The sequence below is a fragment of the Thermobia domestica genome, chromosome 11 (genome assembly GCF_964235325.1).
Source record: "Thermobia domestica chromosome 11, izTheDome1.hap1.1, whole genome shotgun sequence".
Lineage (NCBI taxonomy): Eukaryota > Metazoa > Arthropoda > Insecta > Zygentoma > Lepismatidae > Thermobia > Thermobia domestica.
In genome coordinates this window covers 10,332,938-10,350,433 of record NC_137464.1, presented here as the reverse complement: position 1 = coordinate 10,350,433, position 17,496 = coordinate 10,332,938, and the positions used below count along the sequence as shown (strand labels likewise).

Genomic DNA, 17,496 nt, shown 5'->3' with positions numbered 1-17,496 from the left:
TTAAAAGGGGTCAGAGGCAAGAGGATGTGATAAAATGGGGTCGTGGTAGGAATTAGGTTGAGAACCACTGCGATAGAGGAATTAGACCTATATGGAACATATTCTCGGGACCACAAATTCATATAAAAATTACTTTAAAAAACAACTTCTAACAAACAAAGTAAAATAAATCGTAGTGAAAAGTTAACAAAAAAAAAAACTTTTCAAAAAAATTACTTTTCAAAAAAAGATCCATTCAAGGACGTTTAGAAACAAAAGCATGAGGAGCGCTCTAATATCTAATCAATTTATACGTTCTTCAATGTTTATGTATATGAGAACGCCCCCCATGCTTTTCAGCTTAGGCACCCACAAATAGATTTTTTAAGAGTAATTTTCTTGAATTTTTTTGTTTACTTTTCAATACGATTTGTTTTACTTTGTTATATTTTTTAAAAAGAAAGCTTTTTTTTTAAAGTTTTACTTTTCGTTTGTTTCTACCAGGTAACATCTATTTTTACATATTCAAACTTGTTACCTTGGGAAGGAATAAACCATCCAAATTAAAATTTCTGAAGTTCTTGGATTTCTGAAATTAGGACTCATTTTGAGCTTATCGCTCAGTCTGGAACTCAAATTTCTAACAAGAACATGTCCAGTTTAGGCTCCAAAATAATATTTATGGGTTTCCCTGCTTTCTATAGTCTTATGCTCACATTAGTTATGACATTTTCCATTATATTACAAGAAACATTTAGATAAAATATTAAATCAATTTGTTTGTTTAGTTGTTTCACTATTGTTTTATATGTATTTTATATAATATTTCTGTTTTCTTTTTAGGTCAAGGAACACCCGTATCACCACCGGCACAGTCCGACACAAAAGACGAGGAGGCCAAGTATTTGATCACTAACGAACAAGAAATCCAAAAAGATGGAATAACTGTTCAAGATATTGAGACTGAGAAGGCGCTATTAAATGAGGAACGAGCTTCATCGGGAGAGAATGGAGTACGAAGAGGAAGTGATATGCTTAAGGAAGCAGCCATGGCAGGCACTGGAGCAGCTGCAGCTGCCGCTATCGCAAGCATCGCAGCGAGAGGGTCTGAAGAGGACAACGCTGAGGAGGCTGGCGGCACACCAGCTGAATCTCCCCAAGGATCCGAAGATGCCACCCAATCCCCAGCTCCGGAAGAAGGCATCAGGCCTCAAAGTATTAGTCAGTTAGAGAGTGCAGCTGAGGAAACCAGCAGACCAGCAAGCACCGCACAATCACCAGAAGATACTGAAGACCAACCAAAATCAGGGGAACCCACTCCATCTCCTGCTCCTGAGTCTAGGGCTGCAAGTATTGTCCAGTCACCTGGGGGTACAGCGTCACGGGAACCAAGTGTAGCCGAAGAAGAAGATGCTAGTGCGGCAGCTGCTAAAGAAGAAGGAAGCCGAGCTGCTAGCACCGTTCCTTTAGCAAGTCCTGGTGCAGATAGCCAAGGAAGTGCACCTCGTTCACCACTTCTCAGTAAGGAAGGCAGCAGAGCTGAAAGTGAAATTGCAACTCCTAAATCTGAAGCTGGAAGTAGGTCGTTGACTCCTGCTGCAGCAGAAGAGTCCAGTAGACCAGCCAGTGAATCAAAGTCACAAGAGGAAGAAAAATTGGAAGAAACATCATCACAAGCTGGCGATGAAGGCAGTAGACCTACAAGTACTGCAAAGTCTCCAAGTATACTTGAAGAGGACGCCGAGACACAATCTGCAGCAGCAGAAGAAGACGCCGAGGCACAATCTCCAGCAGCAGATGAAGATGTCGAGGCACAGTCTCCAGTAGCAGAAGGAGACGCTGAGGCACAATCTCCAGAAGCAGAAGAAGACACCGTGCCACAATCTCCAGCAGCAGAAGAAGGCGCTGAGGCACAATCTCCAGCACCAGAAGAAGATGCCGAGGCACAATTTCCAGCAGCAGAAGATGTCGTGGCACAATCTCCAGCAGCAGAAGAAGATGCCGTGGCACAATCTCCAGCAGCAGAAGACGACGCTGAGGCACAATCTCCAGCAGCTGAAGAAGACGCCGAGGTACAATCTCCAAAGCCCAGCGAAGAGGGTGATAAGGAAGAATCTGCTAGCCAGTCTCCAGCTGTAAGCGAACAAGCTGTTAGTGCGCAGCCTTCTGAGGAAGGCAATGAACCAGACGAATCACAACAAGAGAGTGGATCTATAGATGTTAAAGAATCCATTGACGAAGTAGAAGGTAGCAGACCTGCAAGTTTATCTCCAGCAGCAGAAAATACAATTCAGTCTCCTCAAGGCTCTGAAGCTGGTAGTAGAGCTGCCAGTGCTTCGCAATCTGTGCAAGAAGGAGAAGGTGAGGAAGAAGAAGAAAAAGAGGAAGAAAGTAGACCAGCAACAGGAGATACAATGAAGGAAGTCGTTCCATCTGAAAGTGAAGAAAGGCCGGAATCTTCTGCAGCAGAACCAGAAGAAGCTGGTGACAAATCTGCAGAACCTGAGACTACGCCTTCACCATCTCAGTCAAAGGAGGAAGAAGAAGCAGTCTCCCCTCCAGCCGAAGAAGGTCCTGAACAAGTTGCGAGTCCATCTGAAGACAATCGGCCAAGTAGCCAGTCTCCTATGGCTGCTGAAGATGAAACAAAAAGTGCCTCACAATCCATTGATATAGAAGCAGGAAGTAGACGTGCAAGTGTTATGTCTTCTGATGCTGGAGAAGGAAGTATTCGGGAAAGTGTTATTTCAGCCGTTGCTCTAGAAGGAAGCAGACAACCAAGTATTGCCTCTCCTGATGCTTTAGAAGGGAGCAGGCGGGAAAGCATTATTTCTGCTGCTGCTGTAGAGGGAAGCAGGCAAGCAAGCGTTGTTTCTCTTGAACCCGAAGAAAGTAGACAAGCAAGCGTTGTATCTCCTGAAGCTGCACAGGAAAGTAGACGAGAAAGTGTTATCTCTGCTGCTACTATAGAAGGAAGCAGACAAGCAAGCGTTATTTCTCCTGATGCTGCAGGAGAAAGCAGACGAGAAAGTGTTGTCTCTGTTGCTCCTGTGGAAGGAAGTAGACGAGAAAGCGTCGTCTCTAATGCTGGTGCAGAAGGAAGTAGACGAGAAAGCGTAATTTCTAATGCTGGTGTAGAAGGAAGCAGACAAGCAAGCGTTGTTTCTCCTGGTAGTGATGAAGGTAAATCTAGTCAAATGGCCACTGAAGACTTACCTGGAGATGGGGGATTATCTGCAGAACCGCGTGAGTCACTTAGCAGCCAAATAAGTAAGTCTCAGTCCTTGGATTATTCTGCAGCCGGAAGCAGACCCGAAAGCTCTGCAGTTGTGAGTGTTCAAGGAAGCGGACCACCGACTCGACGAGCCAGCATGAGTGTACTTGAAGGCGGTAGCAGACCAGTTAGTGCCTTGAATGCAGAAGATGAAGGCATAGAAAAAGACAGTAGTCGACCACCCAGCTCTGTTGATATGGAACAGAAAAGTGCAGATGAACCCAAAGTTCAAGATATCCATGACATTTTTGGCTCTCCTGTGACAATAGACTCTCGTTTCCAGGACGAACTTGGTGAAGATTCACCTGCTGTGCATGAAGTAGTTTCGTCTAGTGCAGCTGATCCTTCAGAAGCTTCACCATCCTCAAGTTCCAGATACACACCTGAAGAAGCAGCAACCAAAATTCAAGCGACTTACAGAGGTTATAGGACCAGAAAATTAATGTCGGCGAGAAGAGGAAAGGTTAGTACTGTATATTTTTATATGTTTCATATTAGTACTTTTGCAACCATATGAGATTCATTCTGATAATACAGTGTTTTGAATTTTTAAAAAATTAAACCTCATAATAGAAGTTGTTAATCCAACTAAATAGATAAAAAAATATCTTGCAAAATGTAGAAATTGCCTTGCACGAAATTGATACTACTAGAAGTCTAGAGCAGTCGAGCATACTTAGAATTAAAATCTGAAATTAATTAAATGCATATCATGTCTTGTACTGTTTATTCTGTCTAACATTAAAGGAATGAAATACGTAGTATAAAAGATTTAAAATACTTTTTTTTTCTTAATATTCAAAATTCATTAATTTTAGTAAAAAGTTAGTTTGTGAAATTTTAAGTTAAAATTATATTTAGACTCTCAGCAAAGTCTTAAGTTAGTAACATATTAACGTTAAGTATAAGATTTTAAATTATTTTTCATAACTTGAGTAGCTGTCTAATTTTTTAATGAAAATAAATATATATTTATGTGCTTAATACTGTTTGATATTTATATAATTAATTAGCAATATTTATTAGTTATACAAACAGCAATAGTAATGTATAAAATAAACTTTCGTTATAGTGATATTGAAGAATCGAAAGACAATATATACACACACGCAGATGAAATAGTAAAAACTTTAGACTTATAAATTAGACAGATAACAGAATAACCAGACAAGACTTGAAACACTAACTTTCAAACTAAATCAAACAAAAAAAATGTCAATTTTGCGAAGAATCCAACAAATTTTAAGGTAAGTAAGAAAAATTTATCTGTATAATGACATTATGCACACACTCTATGACTAGCAATGGGTGCAAAGTGCATGTGGAACCTCTTTTTCTGACCGAAAGCAGCTACTGTGTATGTTATGGGTATAGGGTATTTCTTAAGTTTTGATACCAATGTCAGTCAGTCTGTATGGCATGCAGGTTGAAGATACGTGGGACGAACAATAACTTTTGGCCTTCTAATAGAGAAAATCAAGCTTGAAATGTGAAATTGGCATGTTATTTGTCGTTTTCCATTTAGTCAACGTGCGAAGTAACACACTTCTCTAAACGGTCTTACAAATCCCACACACATATATTAACTAGAAAACCAGTGTTCGACAGTGAGAATCACATTAGTATCCGAAGTAAAAAAAAAAAAAAAAAAAAAAAAAAACTATCTTTTAGTAACTACTTCATTTGTGGAAACAGGAAGTCTAATGGTGCAAAGTCAGGATAATATAGCGGATGATGAACTAACTGGTATCCGAGAATTTTGTGAGAGGGAGCATTGTCAACCAACAGGCAGATACCTTTGCTAAGTATGCCATTGCGCTTTGCCTTCAGAGCATTACGAAGATTTTCTTTTGGCAGCAGATCCTTGTAATATGTCCCAGTTGCCCTGTGACCAGAGGTTAGGTAATAGTGAGGATTAAGTGGTCCCCCCCAAAAGCTAAAAGCATTACGTTCTTTTAGCAGAAGGCTGCACACGGGTCTTGGGTGCGGGGTACTGCAAATGCTTCCATTGTTTAGTCATAACTTTAGCTCATGGTAGAGATGTAAGGATTCGGAATAAAACGGATTTTTTAAAAGAAAAAATGAAGATTTTTCCACAGTTTTTTACCCGAGAAAATTTTGGGCTTTTAAAAAACACTTCAATTTTAATGGAGAGATAACAGTACATTCCACTTTTGTTTTTGAATTAAAACTTTAAAAAATAATTACTGCAATTTGAAAAGGAAATCCTGATCGTAGCGCCGGGCTGTTGGTGGAGGATGTTAATGGAGGAGCAAACTTCATACTGCGAGAAGTGCAGTAGAACGACAGTATTTTGTGAACTGAGGAGACAGTGATAGTATAAAATGGGCGTCTTCTCTTACTTCCAAAGAGAAACAAATCTTTGTCGTTCGGTTATGTCGTTCGAGGGTGATTAAGATGGTAAGTCCATTGGTAACGTTGCGAGGTAGATTGCCCAAGGTGATGATGGACTACAAAAGTCATGGCAAAAACGACATCGACGAAGAGGAATAAAGATCGGAAGAACATCTTCAGTGACAGGTCCCAGTGAACATTAAAGCGGATAGTCACTCATAATTGTCGTGCGACTGGAATACAAGTTACAGGGAATCTCACGGAACACCTCCCGCAGCCTATGAAGACCACCACAGTCCACCATGAGTTGCGTGACATAAATATACAAGGTCGAGATGAACGACATGGGCACAGGATCGAGTTGCATGACATGCCCGTACAGGATCGAGTTGTACGACATGGAGTTGATTGTGAGTTTAACGTTCCTTTCAGCAGCGAGGCTATATGAGACGTGGACCTACTGATTAACGTGGAATCCGAACCACACATACAAATTGAGTTGCATGACATGGACATACAGAAGTCGAGTTGTACGACATGGACATACAGGATCGAGGTGTACGATATGGACATATAGGGTCAAGTTGCACGACATGGACATATGATCGAGTTGCACGACATAGACATACGTGGTCGAGTTACACTAAGGAAACAGCTAATAAAAGTCCATAACGCGTTAGTAGGGCACCAAATGGTGCCGGGACCCGGGACATGAAACATGGACCGCTGATGATTGAGAACGTGCTGTATGTTCGGATGAGACATCACCGTATTTCAAATCATGGATCATGAAGCATGTCATATGTCGAAAGATCATATAATCCGCAGTATTTCCACCCAACCTGAAACATCGTGTAGGCTTTACGATTCTGTGTTGCGCATTATCCTGATTTTCAGTGAGTCCTGTGCTTACGCTTACTGGTTGAGTCATTGCCCGTGATTATGCCGTCATTTTAGGGGACCTTTTGTATCTTATAGTCCAGATGCTGTCTCCAGGCAATGCCACTCTGTTCTAAGATAATAATACTCCCATTTAAATAACAGGAGTTAAATAGTTGGGGCGTTGCTTAAGAATAAACGGGATGAAATTGAATACCTTCTGTAGCTCACCCAATTTCAAGACCTGAACATACTTGAATATCTGTGGTGCACAGTGGCGTATTTAAAATTTTACTTCGGGAGGGGCTATGCATAACACGTGAATAAGCACTTACATTTTTCCGTTTGGGCGCCAACAAATTTTAATGAAGTTTTGCATATAACAATTTATTTCAGGGGGACGGGCTTGAGCCCGATAGCCAGCCCCTAAATACGCCACTGGTGGTGCATTTTGGAGACAGAAATCCGGCGCAGATTTTTGCCTGCATCCTCTCTCATGGCACTGAGTGATGTAGAATGGTGGTTCTTTCTCTTTCTACCACTCACGACCAGGCCCGTATCCACGGGGGGGCTAGGGTGGGCAGGCCCCACTAAATTTTTACTGGCCCCTGAAAATTATAATGGTAGGCTTGCAAATGAACTATAATATGGTGATGAACTATTATATGGTTGGGACGGGCCCCCCAACTTCTACCGACCCCCCCCCAGATTTTTGGGCTGGCTACAGGCCTGCTCACGACCTCTACGACTCCATTTCACGTCGCATCAGAACAGTTTTGAGGGCAAAAGGTGGTCGAGTGCTATATTAATATATTAAGTTGCACTTTTTCAAAAGGTATTTACATCGAATTGATAAGTATTTGTAGAATTCGAACCACTGTAATTGGTTCAAAGTACAATGCTCTCTCCCACCGGGATTTGAACTCGGGACTTAGTGGATCAAAGTTGCGCGTGCAAATCACTCGATTAGCAGAGAGGATGAGAAAATACTTATACATGGTAACGATGCAACTAAGCTTTCATATCTTTAAGGATATAAGTAGAGCTCATTAAAAAAGTGCTTAACAGAAGATCCGCCTAAGTTATTTGGGTGCAGTTAACATTCTATAGCGACAAGATATATGTTTATCGTTTCTCATATTGTGAGAAATCCGCTTTCAAGTATCTTAATTTGAAAACTCTGCTACTACAAAGTATTTAAATGACCTATATCGCAGAATTAATTTAACCACCTGACAATATTTGTTTAAGTACAAGGTAACCAGAAAAGTTCCTGCGTTTTTGACGTCCCATTAATCATGCGCTCACAGAGAGGAAACGAAATGATGCACGTGCCTGCCAACCAATGAAGTTACTCTGAGCACCCCGCAGACAGCGTGGAGTAGGGCCCCTTCTCTACGTCCCACGTCACGAGTTCGGGCCCCCTGATGGCTTGGCCCCCCGCAATACAGGGTCTGCGGGGTCTTTATTTACGCCTCTGTATCGAAGTCTTTTTCGCGTGTGTCTGTTGTATGACCTAAAGTAGACGTCTTAGTTGCCGCATTAAATCACTGTATATGTCAAACATTTGAGAAGAATACCGTAAACGAACGCAACACCAGACATTGGTTCTAGAAATTTCGTTCTAGAGACGTGAGTCTTTCGGATGAAACTACATCTACAATTGATGATTTGTGACATCGTGTCAAAACTATAGTTTGCCAAACACCAGGACATCCACAAGCTCATCCTTTTGATACGTCGCAGTGTTGCAACCGTTCTGACTGCCCCTGATGGTCATACAGCCTGCTGACCATCGCCAGTTGCTCTCCGCTGTTGCGACATCCTACAGAGCAATAAGTTTAATAATTGCTATTTTTTTTTATCAGGTCTCTGCCTGCCAACTTTCGTGCTGCTTTCTTGTTTCCTTCTTGGTGATGCATTTTTAATGGCGAGTAGTGTATTAAAACTAATAACTTAAGTACGAAACTACACTACGCTGTTGCAAGTAATGAGCTCACGTACTCTTTGTGAGTGGCAACAAATTCGACTTACACTGGGAGTACTTATTCTTCGAATCGATTTCATCATCTTGAGAATTAATTCTATTGTTCTTTCTACACATGGTACGCATATAATGAGTTTCTGGTTCGATTCACAGTGGGACAACCTTGAAATTCGAAAGCGTCATAGTCGTTCATATTCCACCTTAAACTATATTGTATGTCTCATATAGCCTTGATGCTGAGATGAGAGCGAAAACTACAACCATTCCGACTTGACCCTATTTATCATTATAAGCTTCCTTCACATCACCCCTTAGAGCTCCGATGTAATTGTCCCTAACAGCACAGACAGTAAGTCTAAGACTGAAAAATGATAGGCTAGGAAAGTGCCAACGTTGGCCCTACGTTGTGATTGGTTACTTTGCCTAGCAGTTACCAACCAATTTAATTGCAACTGTAGCTTCTACGATAGAGGTAAAATTGTGACTGAAAGTGCGAGATCGAAACTATTGGGTAAATGACGGCAAATACACTTTTGCAAAACTCAAGGACGAGATAGATATGGTAACATTAGATTGAAATGAATGTTGACTCGGCAGAATGTCGCCAAAGGCGTCTCACTTGGTGCCCAGGAAGCCAAACGTTGCATAGCATGATGCCAACGTGACATAGCGCTGAATGGATCTGCTTTCCCAACACAAAACAGTTGAATGAAAGGGACGAGAGCATGGTTGTCAGCCAGAGAGTTGTTAAGATGGGTGCTGCTCACAATAGTTACTAGGTGACAACATTTGGATGACTTTACACGGGGAGGATCATCGGAAAACTAGAAGATGGACAAAGCGTGACGAGTATGATCCAGGAATTTGGTATTGACCATAGCACTGTTAAAGGTTATGAGAAGCATTCTGAATATCGGGCAATGCTATGCGAAGGAGAGGTGGTAGTTAATCACGTTCAACTACAGCAGCGGGCAGCCGTTAGATTGTACAACAGACAAGATGGAACCGATATCAAACACCTGGTGCAATTGCAAACACGTTTAAGAGAACTACAAAACGCTATCGAATTTCACTGACTGCAGTGGCTCGTCGACTACATGGAAGTAATCTCTGTACCCGACAGTTATTACACGGTATTCCCTTGACACCGCTACATTGGCAGCCATGTTTCTGGAGGTGCCAGGAACATCAGGATTGGACTAAGGAGGAGTGGAGTCTCTTCTGTGATGAGAGTTGGTTAGAGTCAGTCTGAGCTGTCACCGTCGCATCTGAGCTTGAACAAATGTGAGGGTGCATTTTATATTGGTTGCGGAGATGGCGCGTGAAGTGATACGGTGGTTTTGACTCTCTGAAATGATAATATATTTTTAAAAAATGTGTCATATATTTTACAAAAATTATATACAGATGATACGGAATCAGATTCTACAGATAAAAAGAAAGTTGGATATTTAACGGAAAGTCCATCCACCGGTCGCACTTCACATATGTGGCTCACATCAAACACTGAATCACTTATTTTTGGAACACTCGTTCTCTACACTGTCTTCCATGCGTTGCCCCTACCTATCCTAATCTGGTCTTCGGTGAGGGTTCTGCTTCTGCTGCTGCTGTACTCGTGATTCCAACCAAGGTTCGTATATACACTACGTAAAGACTACGTGATTCCAACGTAAAGAAAGAAGCTCTCCCTTTTTCTTGAAAGTATATAGCCCCTTTGCTGAACCCTGTGCTGCCACCTGCCGAGAAAGATGAGGAACTGTACAAAGATATTGAACAAGAGACGAGGCAATGTGGTGGCGCTGCCTACCACAGAGTTGTGATTCTAAGCGTACACTCATCTGACGACAAGTGGGGACACGCAGTAAACCCAAGAACATAGTCAAAAGTGATCATTTTGATGATCCTGTGCTCCGAATTTAATCCCATTGAGAAAGTTTGAGATGCAATAGGGAGACGCAGCATGGAAGCACGTTGCATCACTTGTCTGTCGTACAATCACTCACCCTTTTAAGGATCATTTTATTCCTTCCGTAATGTCAACGGGACGGGGGGAATGGGGACACCATGAGTCGCAGTGTTTTCAGTGTAAGTTATTGTTTCTGTATACGAATGCAATTTTTGTTCTTCTAATGATGTGTTTCTTTATGCTTTTTTCCTCTATCATATTGTAGCACTACTTTCTATATATGGTTGGAGTTTCACTAATCTAAGCCACTTGAATGTGACACAGCATGCGAAACTTACTTTCGTCTTTAAGTTTTGGACACTAGCGTACGTTGAGCATACTTATTTTTTCAATTTGATACTCTGCAAATGCAAATTTGCAAATCTGATGACCATTAGCCAGTGCATAGCTATCGAATGTGCTGCTAGCAGGGTCGCCCATAGATTTCATGGGTTCTCAGATTTTTTTTGTTTTTTTTTGTTTTTGTGGTCGATAGTCGAAAAATTTACGTTTTTAAAGATTCACTTTTATTTGATGAAACTTCTAAAAATCTTTCGGAGATATCAATCTTGGAAAAATCACAACAGAATGAAGAAAATGTTCAAAAAGAGATCCCTTTTGTTCACAATGCCTCCAAACTCCGACAACCGCTTATGGACGGCAATGCTGTTGGTTTTCCCAAAGAGTAGGGCCGTGTCATGGGGGGGCGAGCGGGGCGACGGCCCCGGGCGCCGAAGTAAGGGGTGCGAAAAATTCGGGGGAATAAAGGAAAAAAGATAGGAAAAATTGCTTGGAATATATGTATGGGGCGCCGTCGTATACTCTCGCCCCGGGCGCTGATTTTCCACGGTACGACCCTGCCAAAGAGTCGCCCTTTCAAGTACTGATCGTTCCAGAACTGCTTAACACTAGCAGGACTGGCAGTAGTGAACTACCTAGAAGGACTGTTTCCGGTCATTTTGAACGGTGACATTTTTTTTTTCGGTTTAACCTCTTAAGTCAATTCAGTACAGTGTCTTTATAGATCAATACTGCATTATGCTAATCCTACAAATAATCAATGGCTATAGAAACTGCATTTAATTAAAGAAAAACTAATCAAAGTAAAGAATACACTGTAAATACAAAATGTATTGAAACTAAACTTACAGATGCAATGAAACACACACACACACACACACACACACACACACACATATATATATATATATATATATATATATATAATGAAATTCAAAGAAAAATTTACACAAATTGCAGACATAAAACGCAAGAAAAATGTCACCTGCCATAATGACCGGTAGCAGTTCTTTAAGGTAAAAAATGTTTATAATTCGTTGAGTTTTTTAAATAGACGTTTATCTTTTAGAGAAATGTTTAACCACCTAGGTCCGTTAAAAGTCAATAAAAATGAAAATGAAATGAAATCCTTGAGTTTTAAGTCCCACGGTTATGCCGGTTAGGCTAAAGGAGACGGTGATGATGAGTAACGAATGAAATGGTGGAATGAAGAAAGTGGGAGGAAACGGGAGAACCCCGAGGAAACCCACGCATATGGAGTTTGTCCACCACAAAGTTCACTTGGCGGGGGCTGGAATCGAACCCGGGACCCCAAGCACCAGAGGTGAACGCTCTACCACTGAGCCACCGCGGCCCCTAAAAGTCATTAAATATGGGCCCTCAAACTTTAAACGTACGCTACTTATTAAATGTTAAACAATGCTCACCGGTCAAATTGACCGGTTCCGTCCTTCTAGTGTTAACTTCGATGAGGTCATAGGTATTGGTAGATTAAAGCGTCTAGGGCGTTGATTATTACTGTAGTGGCGTATGCAGAATTTCATCAAGGGGGGATCAAGCTTTGACGCTCAGATCTTTTCAGGACAAGTGTGATTTTGTTATACCTTAATATAGCAAATGTTTATTTATACGTAATATCTTGCTCAAGGGGGTTAAACCCGAAACCCTCCTTGAGAACGCCACTGGACTACTGACAATAACCTAAGTAAAACTAGAAAGTTATTTGTTTAATTATTTCGTAGGCGACACGATGGCTAAAGGATAGGGCACCTATCTCTGATGCATGAGGTCCCTGGTTCGGTCCCCGGCGGAGTAAGTTTGTGGTGCACAACATCGTGTCCACGTTTTTTCTCGGGGTTACTCCCGTTTCCTCCTACATCCTCATTGCACTAATTCTTCCATCATCATTCACTTGCTTTAATCATCGTCTCCCTTAGCCTAAATGGTATAATCGTGGGACGATAAACTGAAATATTTAATTCAATTTTAATTTAAACATTACGTAACTCACAAAAGAACGCACAACAATTGCAATGTATCAAAATATGTACTTTGCTGCAAGTTTCTTTTTCTATATATATATTGCTTTCTATATATATTCACTAAAAGTGTTTTGATTAATTATTTTTTATGTGTTTATATCGAGCTCATTTTTTCTTTTACCTCAATTATTTTGAGACACAGTCCAACAGCTTAACGTGCAACCCATAGCACATATACTCTACCGGGAATCGAATGAGGACCTCCTACACTAAAAGTCAAAATGTTAAACATTTTAACCATAAGAGAGATCGATTCATTTAATTAATTTATTTAATCCACATAATATACGAGAGTCAGTCAAGAAGTTAGTTCTACTGCTTCAGAAAATAAAACAGCATAGAAATTTTACAATAACTTTATTTGTATCGTAAAGTTCCATTCACAATCTACTTTCCAACGTAATTACCTCCGTTATTTAAGCATCTGTCGAGGTATGGTACAAGTTTTTCTATGCCTTCTGCAATGAAGTCTCGTCCAATGCCCGATAACCGTTCTTGTGCTGCAACTTTCACCTCGTTATCCAAGTGATGTCGCTTTGAAAGTTCGTCTTTCATGGGACCGAACACATGGAATTCACACGGTGAAAGGTCTGGGCTATAATGAGGGTGATCCCACACTTCCCATCTAAACTTTGCCAGAAGTTCACACGTTTGTTGTGCTGCTTGCTTGACGTGACATTGCATTTCCACCATACACTTCATGCAACTGCTGATAAATTTAAGTGTAGTTACATATCTTCGGAAACGAAAAACGAAATTACTTCACGCATTTCCAATTTGGATGCCCCTTGAAGCTGTCAAGATATGTTTACGACTGATTACCACCACATTTCCACTTGCCTCGTGAAAGCCACTACGTCACACGATACAGCTACATGTCTGCAGTGTAAGCACGGGCGTCTCTGGCGGGGAGACGAGGGGGACGAGTCCCTCCTATATTCTGAAGTAAAAATATTCAATATTCTATTCTAATTTAATTTACTTACTGACGACAGAATGACATATAAATAATAATAATTATATTTATTTGGAATATAATATTCAGGCTGTGAAATGACAGAGATCTTGATATATCTCAGGGGGTCCGTGAAGGTAAGCAGAAAGGTAACAAACAGGATCGAAGATAATAAACAGGTTGGGCTAGGTACTACCATTTATATATCTTTCTTTGATGTCTCCTCCCCCCTTATTTTACATGCCAGAGACGCCAGTGAGTGTAAGTGTTGCCATACAGCTTTATCAAAATAGCCTTTGACCGAAAACATTTACGAAGGAGTGCAACTAACTTTATTAGGAAACAATACTGAAACTGTTTTTTTTTAATTCAAGGGGAAAAAAATAAAAATAACACAATATCTTTCAGATTTATGTCCTGTGGGCTAAAGGAGTCGGATAAGTGAATGATAATGAAATAATTGGTGGAATGAGAACGCGCGAGGAAATGAGAGAATCCGGACCAAGCCCTCGGACACACTGTTGTTGCCACAGAATTATATGATCTAAGATCGAATTAAGGACCCCCTCTCATCAGAGGTGAGCGTTCTACCAGCGGTGAGCTACCTCAAGTGCCCCAAATTCAGGAAAGTTTATTAGTTGACGCATATCAGTGACTCAAGCATATATTTTAATCACGCTTGATCCTAGTCATAGGAGCTAAATACACGGTTGCGATTGGTTGAAGTTACCCGTTTCTCGACACGTAGCATAGAGGTAGCACAAATCAAACACGAGATGCCGTCGGTCCTTGTAGTTGAGCATGCTAGCGAGTAGGCTAGTAATAAAAATGGCTTTTGACGTGGACTCGAACCCGGACCAAGGCAAGTTTATTATTTTTTTAAAAAAATTTCATAACACTTTTATCATTAAAATAACATGAAAGTAATACTCATTTACCCTTGAACGTAATATATAAATGCATAAATTGTTCTTTTTCCACCATTTACCTAGAGATTTCTGTTAACCATTATAAATAATGACGTTATAAGCCAACAAGCAAGTAAAAACAGGGGGGCCCTCGCGAAGCGAGGGGTTGTAGGGGGTAGGAGAGACTTAGAGAGGGGAAGGTATCGAAGGCACCAGGAGGGGGAAAGGTGCCACTTTGCACACATAACTTTATTGACAAAAAAAAAGGTGATTTACTTACGTCATGAAACAGCTGAGCGAGCGTCAATGAGAGAAAGGGGTTAGAAGCCCAGCAAGGCTCGTTTTATTCCACCTTTGCCCTCCTAGTGATGGGCACAAAAACCGGTTTTTCGCTTTTTAGGAAAGCCCAAACTGGTTTTTGAAAATTTTCAAAAACCGGGTTTTTCACCGAAACCGGTTTCGGTTTTCTCCAAAACCGGTTCGGTGTTTCCAACCGAAAACGGTTTCGGTATTTTCCAAAACCTGTTCGGTTTTTCACCGGATTTGGTTTCGCTTTTATTCAAAACGGGTTCTTTTTTTTTTTTTCAAAATTGGCTCTATTTCTGACCAGAATAATGTTTTGTTGTTCTCCGGAAATTTATTCCGTTTCCACAGGAATAGTTTTACGTGTTTTCCAAAAGTTATCACCGAAACCAGTTTCGGTGAAAACCGAACCGGTTTTGAAGAAAACCGAAATGCCTTGCAGAAAACCGAAACCGGTTTCGGTGAAAAACCGAACCGGTTTTGAAGAAAACCGAACCGGTTTTGAAGAAAACCGAAATGTCGATTTTCCGAATTTCGTTTTTTTCTGGAAACCGGTTTCCGGTTTTTATAAAAACCGGTTTTGCCCATCCCTAGATAATACCACCACGTGCCATTACGTCACACTTGGGCGGTGCAAATCTAATCTCACCCACTTTCTTGTGATCAACTTAAAAATGTATGCGTGCCTTAAATCATTTATTCGACGCACTTTATATTCTGTGTGTGTGATTTCTGTTACTCTCCTATTAATTCTCATCTATTTTCTTTCTTAAAGAAGGGTTGTTTAGCATGATTTCTTTCATATTTTTTTATTAATTTGTGATCGTTTAAATGGTAAGGTAACGAATTTATACGATAAGAAAGTGTGATTAAATTTTCTTTTTGGTCAAAATAGGAAACCATAATTTTTTTATTTTTAAAAATCCATACATCGATGTTGTGTTCAATTGTTGTAATTTCACTAACGTGATCATAACAAAACTTAACTTTTCGTTTTAAAAAATCGTAATATATACTTTAGTTGATTTTATCTGCTCAAACTATAAAATTACTTAAATTAATTAGTGTATATTTTAATTTATGATTTGTTTACTTATAGTGTATTTTTAATTTATAATATAAATGTAGGTTAACATCTATCAGATTTGTGTAATTGGTATTATTTTTAACGTAGGAATATACAGATAGGCCTAAAAATTGTATTAACTTTTTAGTTGTCAAAATGTTTGGTATAATTTGAAACGAGTTTTTTTTTTCTTTAAAAAAAAAAAGGGCGATAGCGTAGCTTAATACTGTCTCAATAGATAATGTTTGATGTCATTTCCCCTGCTGCCGATTCTCTTGAGCGACATGACCAAGGATGTTATACAATATAGGATCTGCTTACACAATAAAATCGTGAAGCCATAGGCCTAATTACGTCACAGTTTCGCCACACCCACTTCGCCTACTCCGCCCACTAAGATCGCAATGTTTTGAGACAACATTCATGGCGGAAACGAGAGTAGACAATCACACAATGACGGGAAACGAGAGCAGCCAATCAGACGTGTCGATGCTCGGTTATATGAGGTTTCATTGAGTTAATAGGATGAAGATACATATGGGCCGATCGTCTATTTTATAACCGATGAGAAAATTCCTATTTCGTGGGATTTCTCGAAACGGAACAAAGGGAATTTTTGTCCCAATTTGGCAGCACACATAGGAATTTTTATCGGCAGCAACAAAATTCTCTATGACCTGAAAGTAGACCAATTACTCCTCCATAATCTTGAAATCAGTGTGAATTGCTAAGTTTTATTACCAGAAAATACATGCTAGTTCAGAAATAACATTTGATCTCACAAAACAAGCTCCAAGAAATGTTAGCTGTGCTCTTGTATTTTTTTTTTAAATTCAAATAACATAATTAACAAGAAAAAAAGTAAAATGCAAAATGAGAAAGAACCAACTTGAAAAATGTTCTACTCAAAACGATTGGAGAATAAAGCTTTTTTAGTATCCTTACTTTCTTTACAATAAGATTACAGAAAGGAATTATGTAAATCTTAATTTACAAGTGCTCGCGTATTTTAAAACAAACAGCACGGTTCTATCTGTCACCATTCCTGAGAAAAAGAAATTGGAGGTGTTATAACTTGAATGCACCTTGTGTGTTTAACATGTCTGTGCATATGAGGATACTGGCAATAACTCATTAGGATCATGCTATCGGGTCTTATAAGATAGTAATGTATGGATGTGTAAGAGATCGTGAAAGTGCTTATACAGGTTACTACAAAAATGTATTATAATAGTTTGGGAGTATTCCTCACATCAAAATTAAAAAAAAAAAGTTTATATGGATCTGTGATCAAAGTTGGATACTTTCTCAGTTATAGGGTGCTGAAAACGTGAAATAAGTGAATTTTAAAAGTTCATAGTTCCATTACTATGGCCTATCGTAGTTGAGTCAAGACATCACTGAAGAACTAGTATGTTAACTATCCAAATATCCAAGTTCAAGAATGCTCCAGTTCTTGCACACCATTTTTTAGGGAGGTAGGTGGAGAGCAGGCACGTA

The 17,496-nt window shown here is 39.9% G+C and overlaps 1 protein-coding gene across 2 annotated transcripts in view; it reads left to right on the top strand.

Moving 5' to 3' along the window:
* Positions 1–17,496, top strand: part of LOC145663873 (uncharacterized) — a 141,119-nt gene that overhangs the window by 108,728 nt on the left and 14,895 nt on the right. For both annotated transcript variants that reach the window (XM_081730008.1, XM_081730009.1), the window contains one exon: positions 823–3,716. In XM_081730008.1, coding sequence (XP_081586134.1) covers positions 823–3,716 — 2,894 coding nt within the window. The remainder of the gene's footprint in view (positions 1–822; positions 3,717–17,496) is intronic.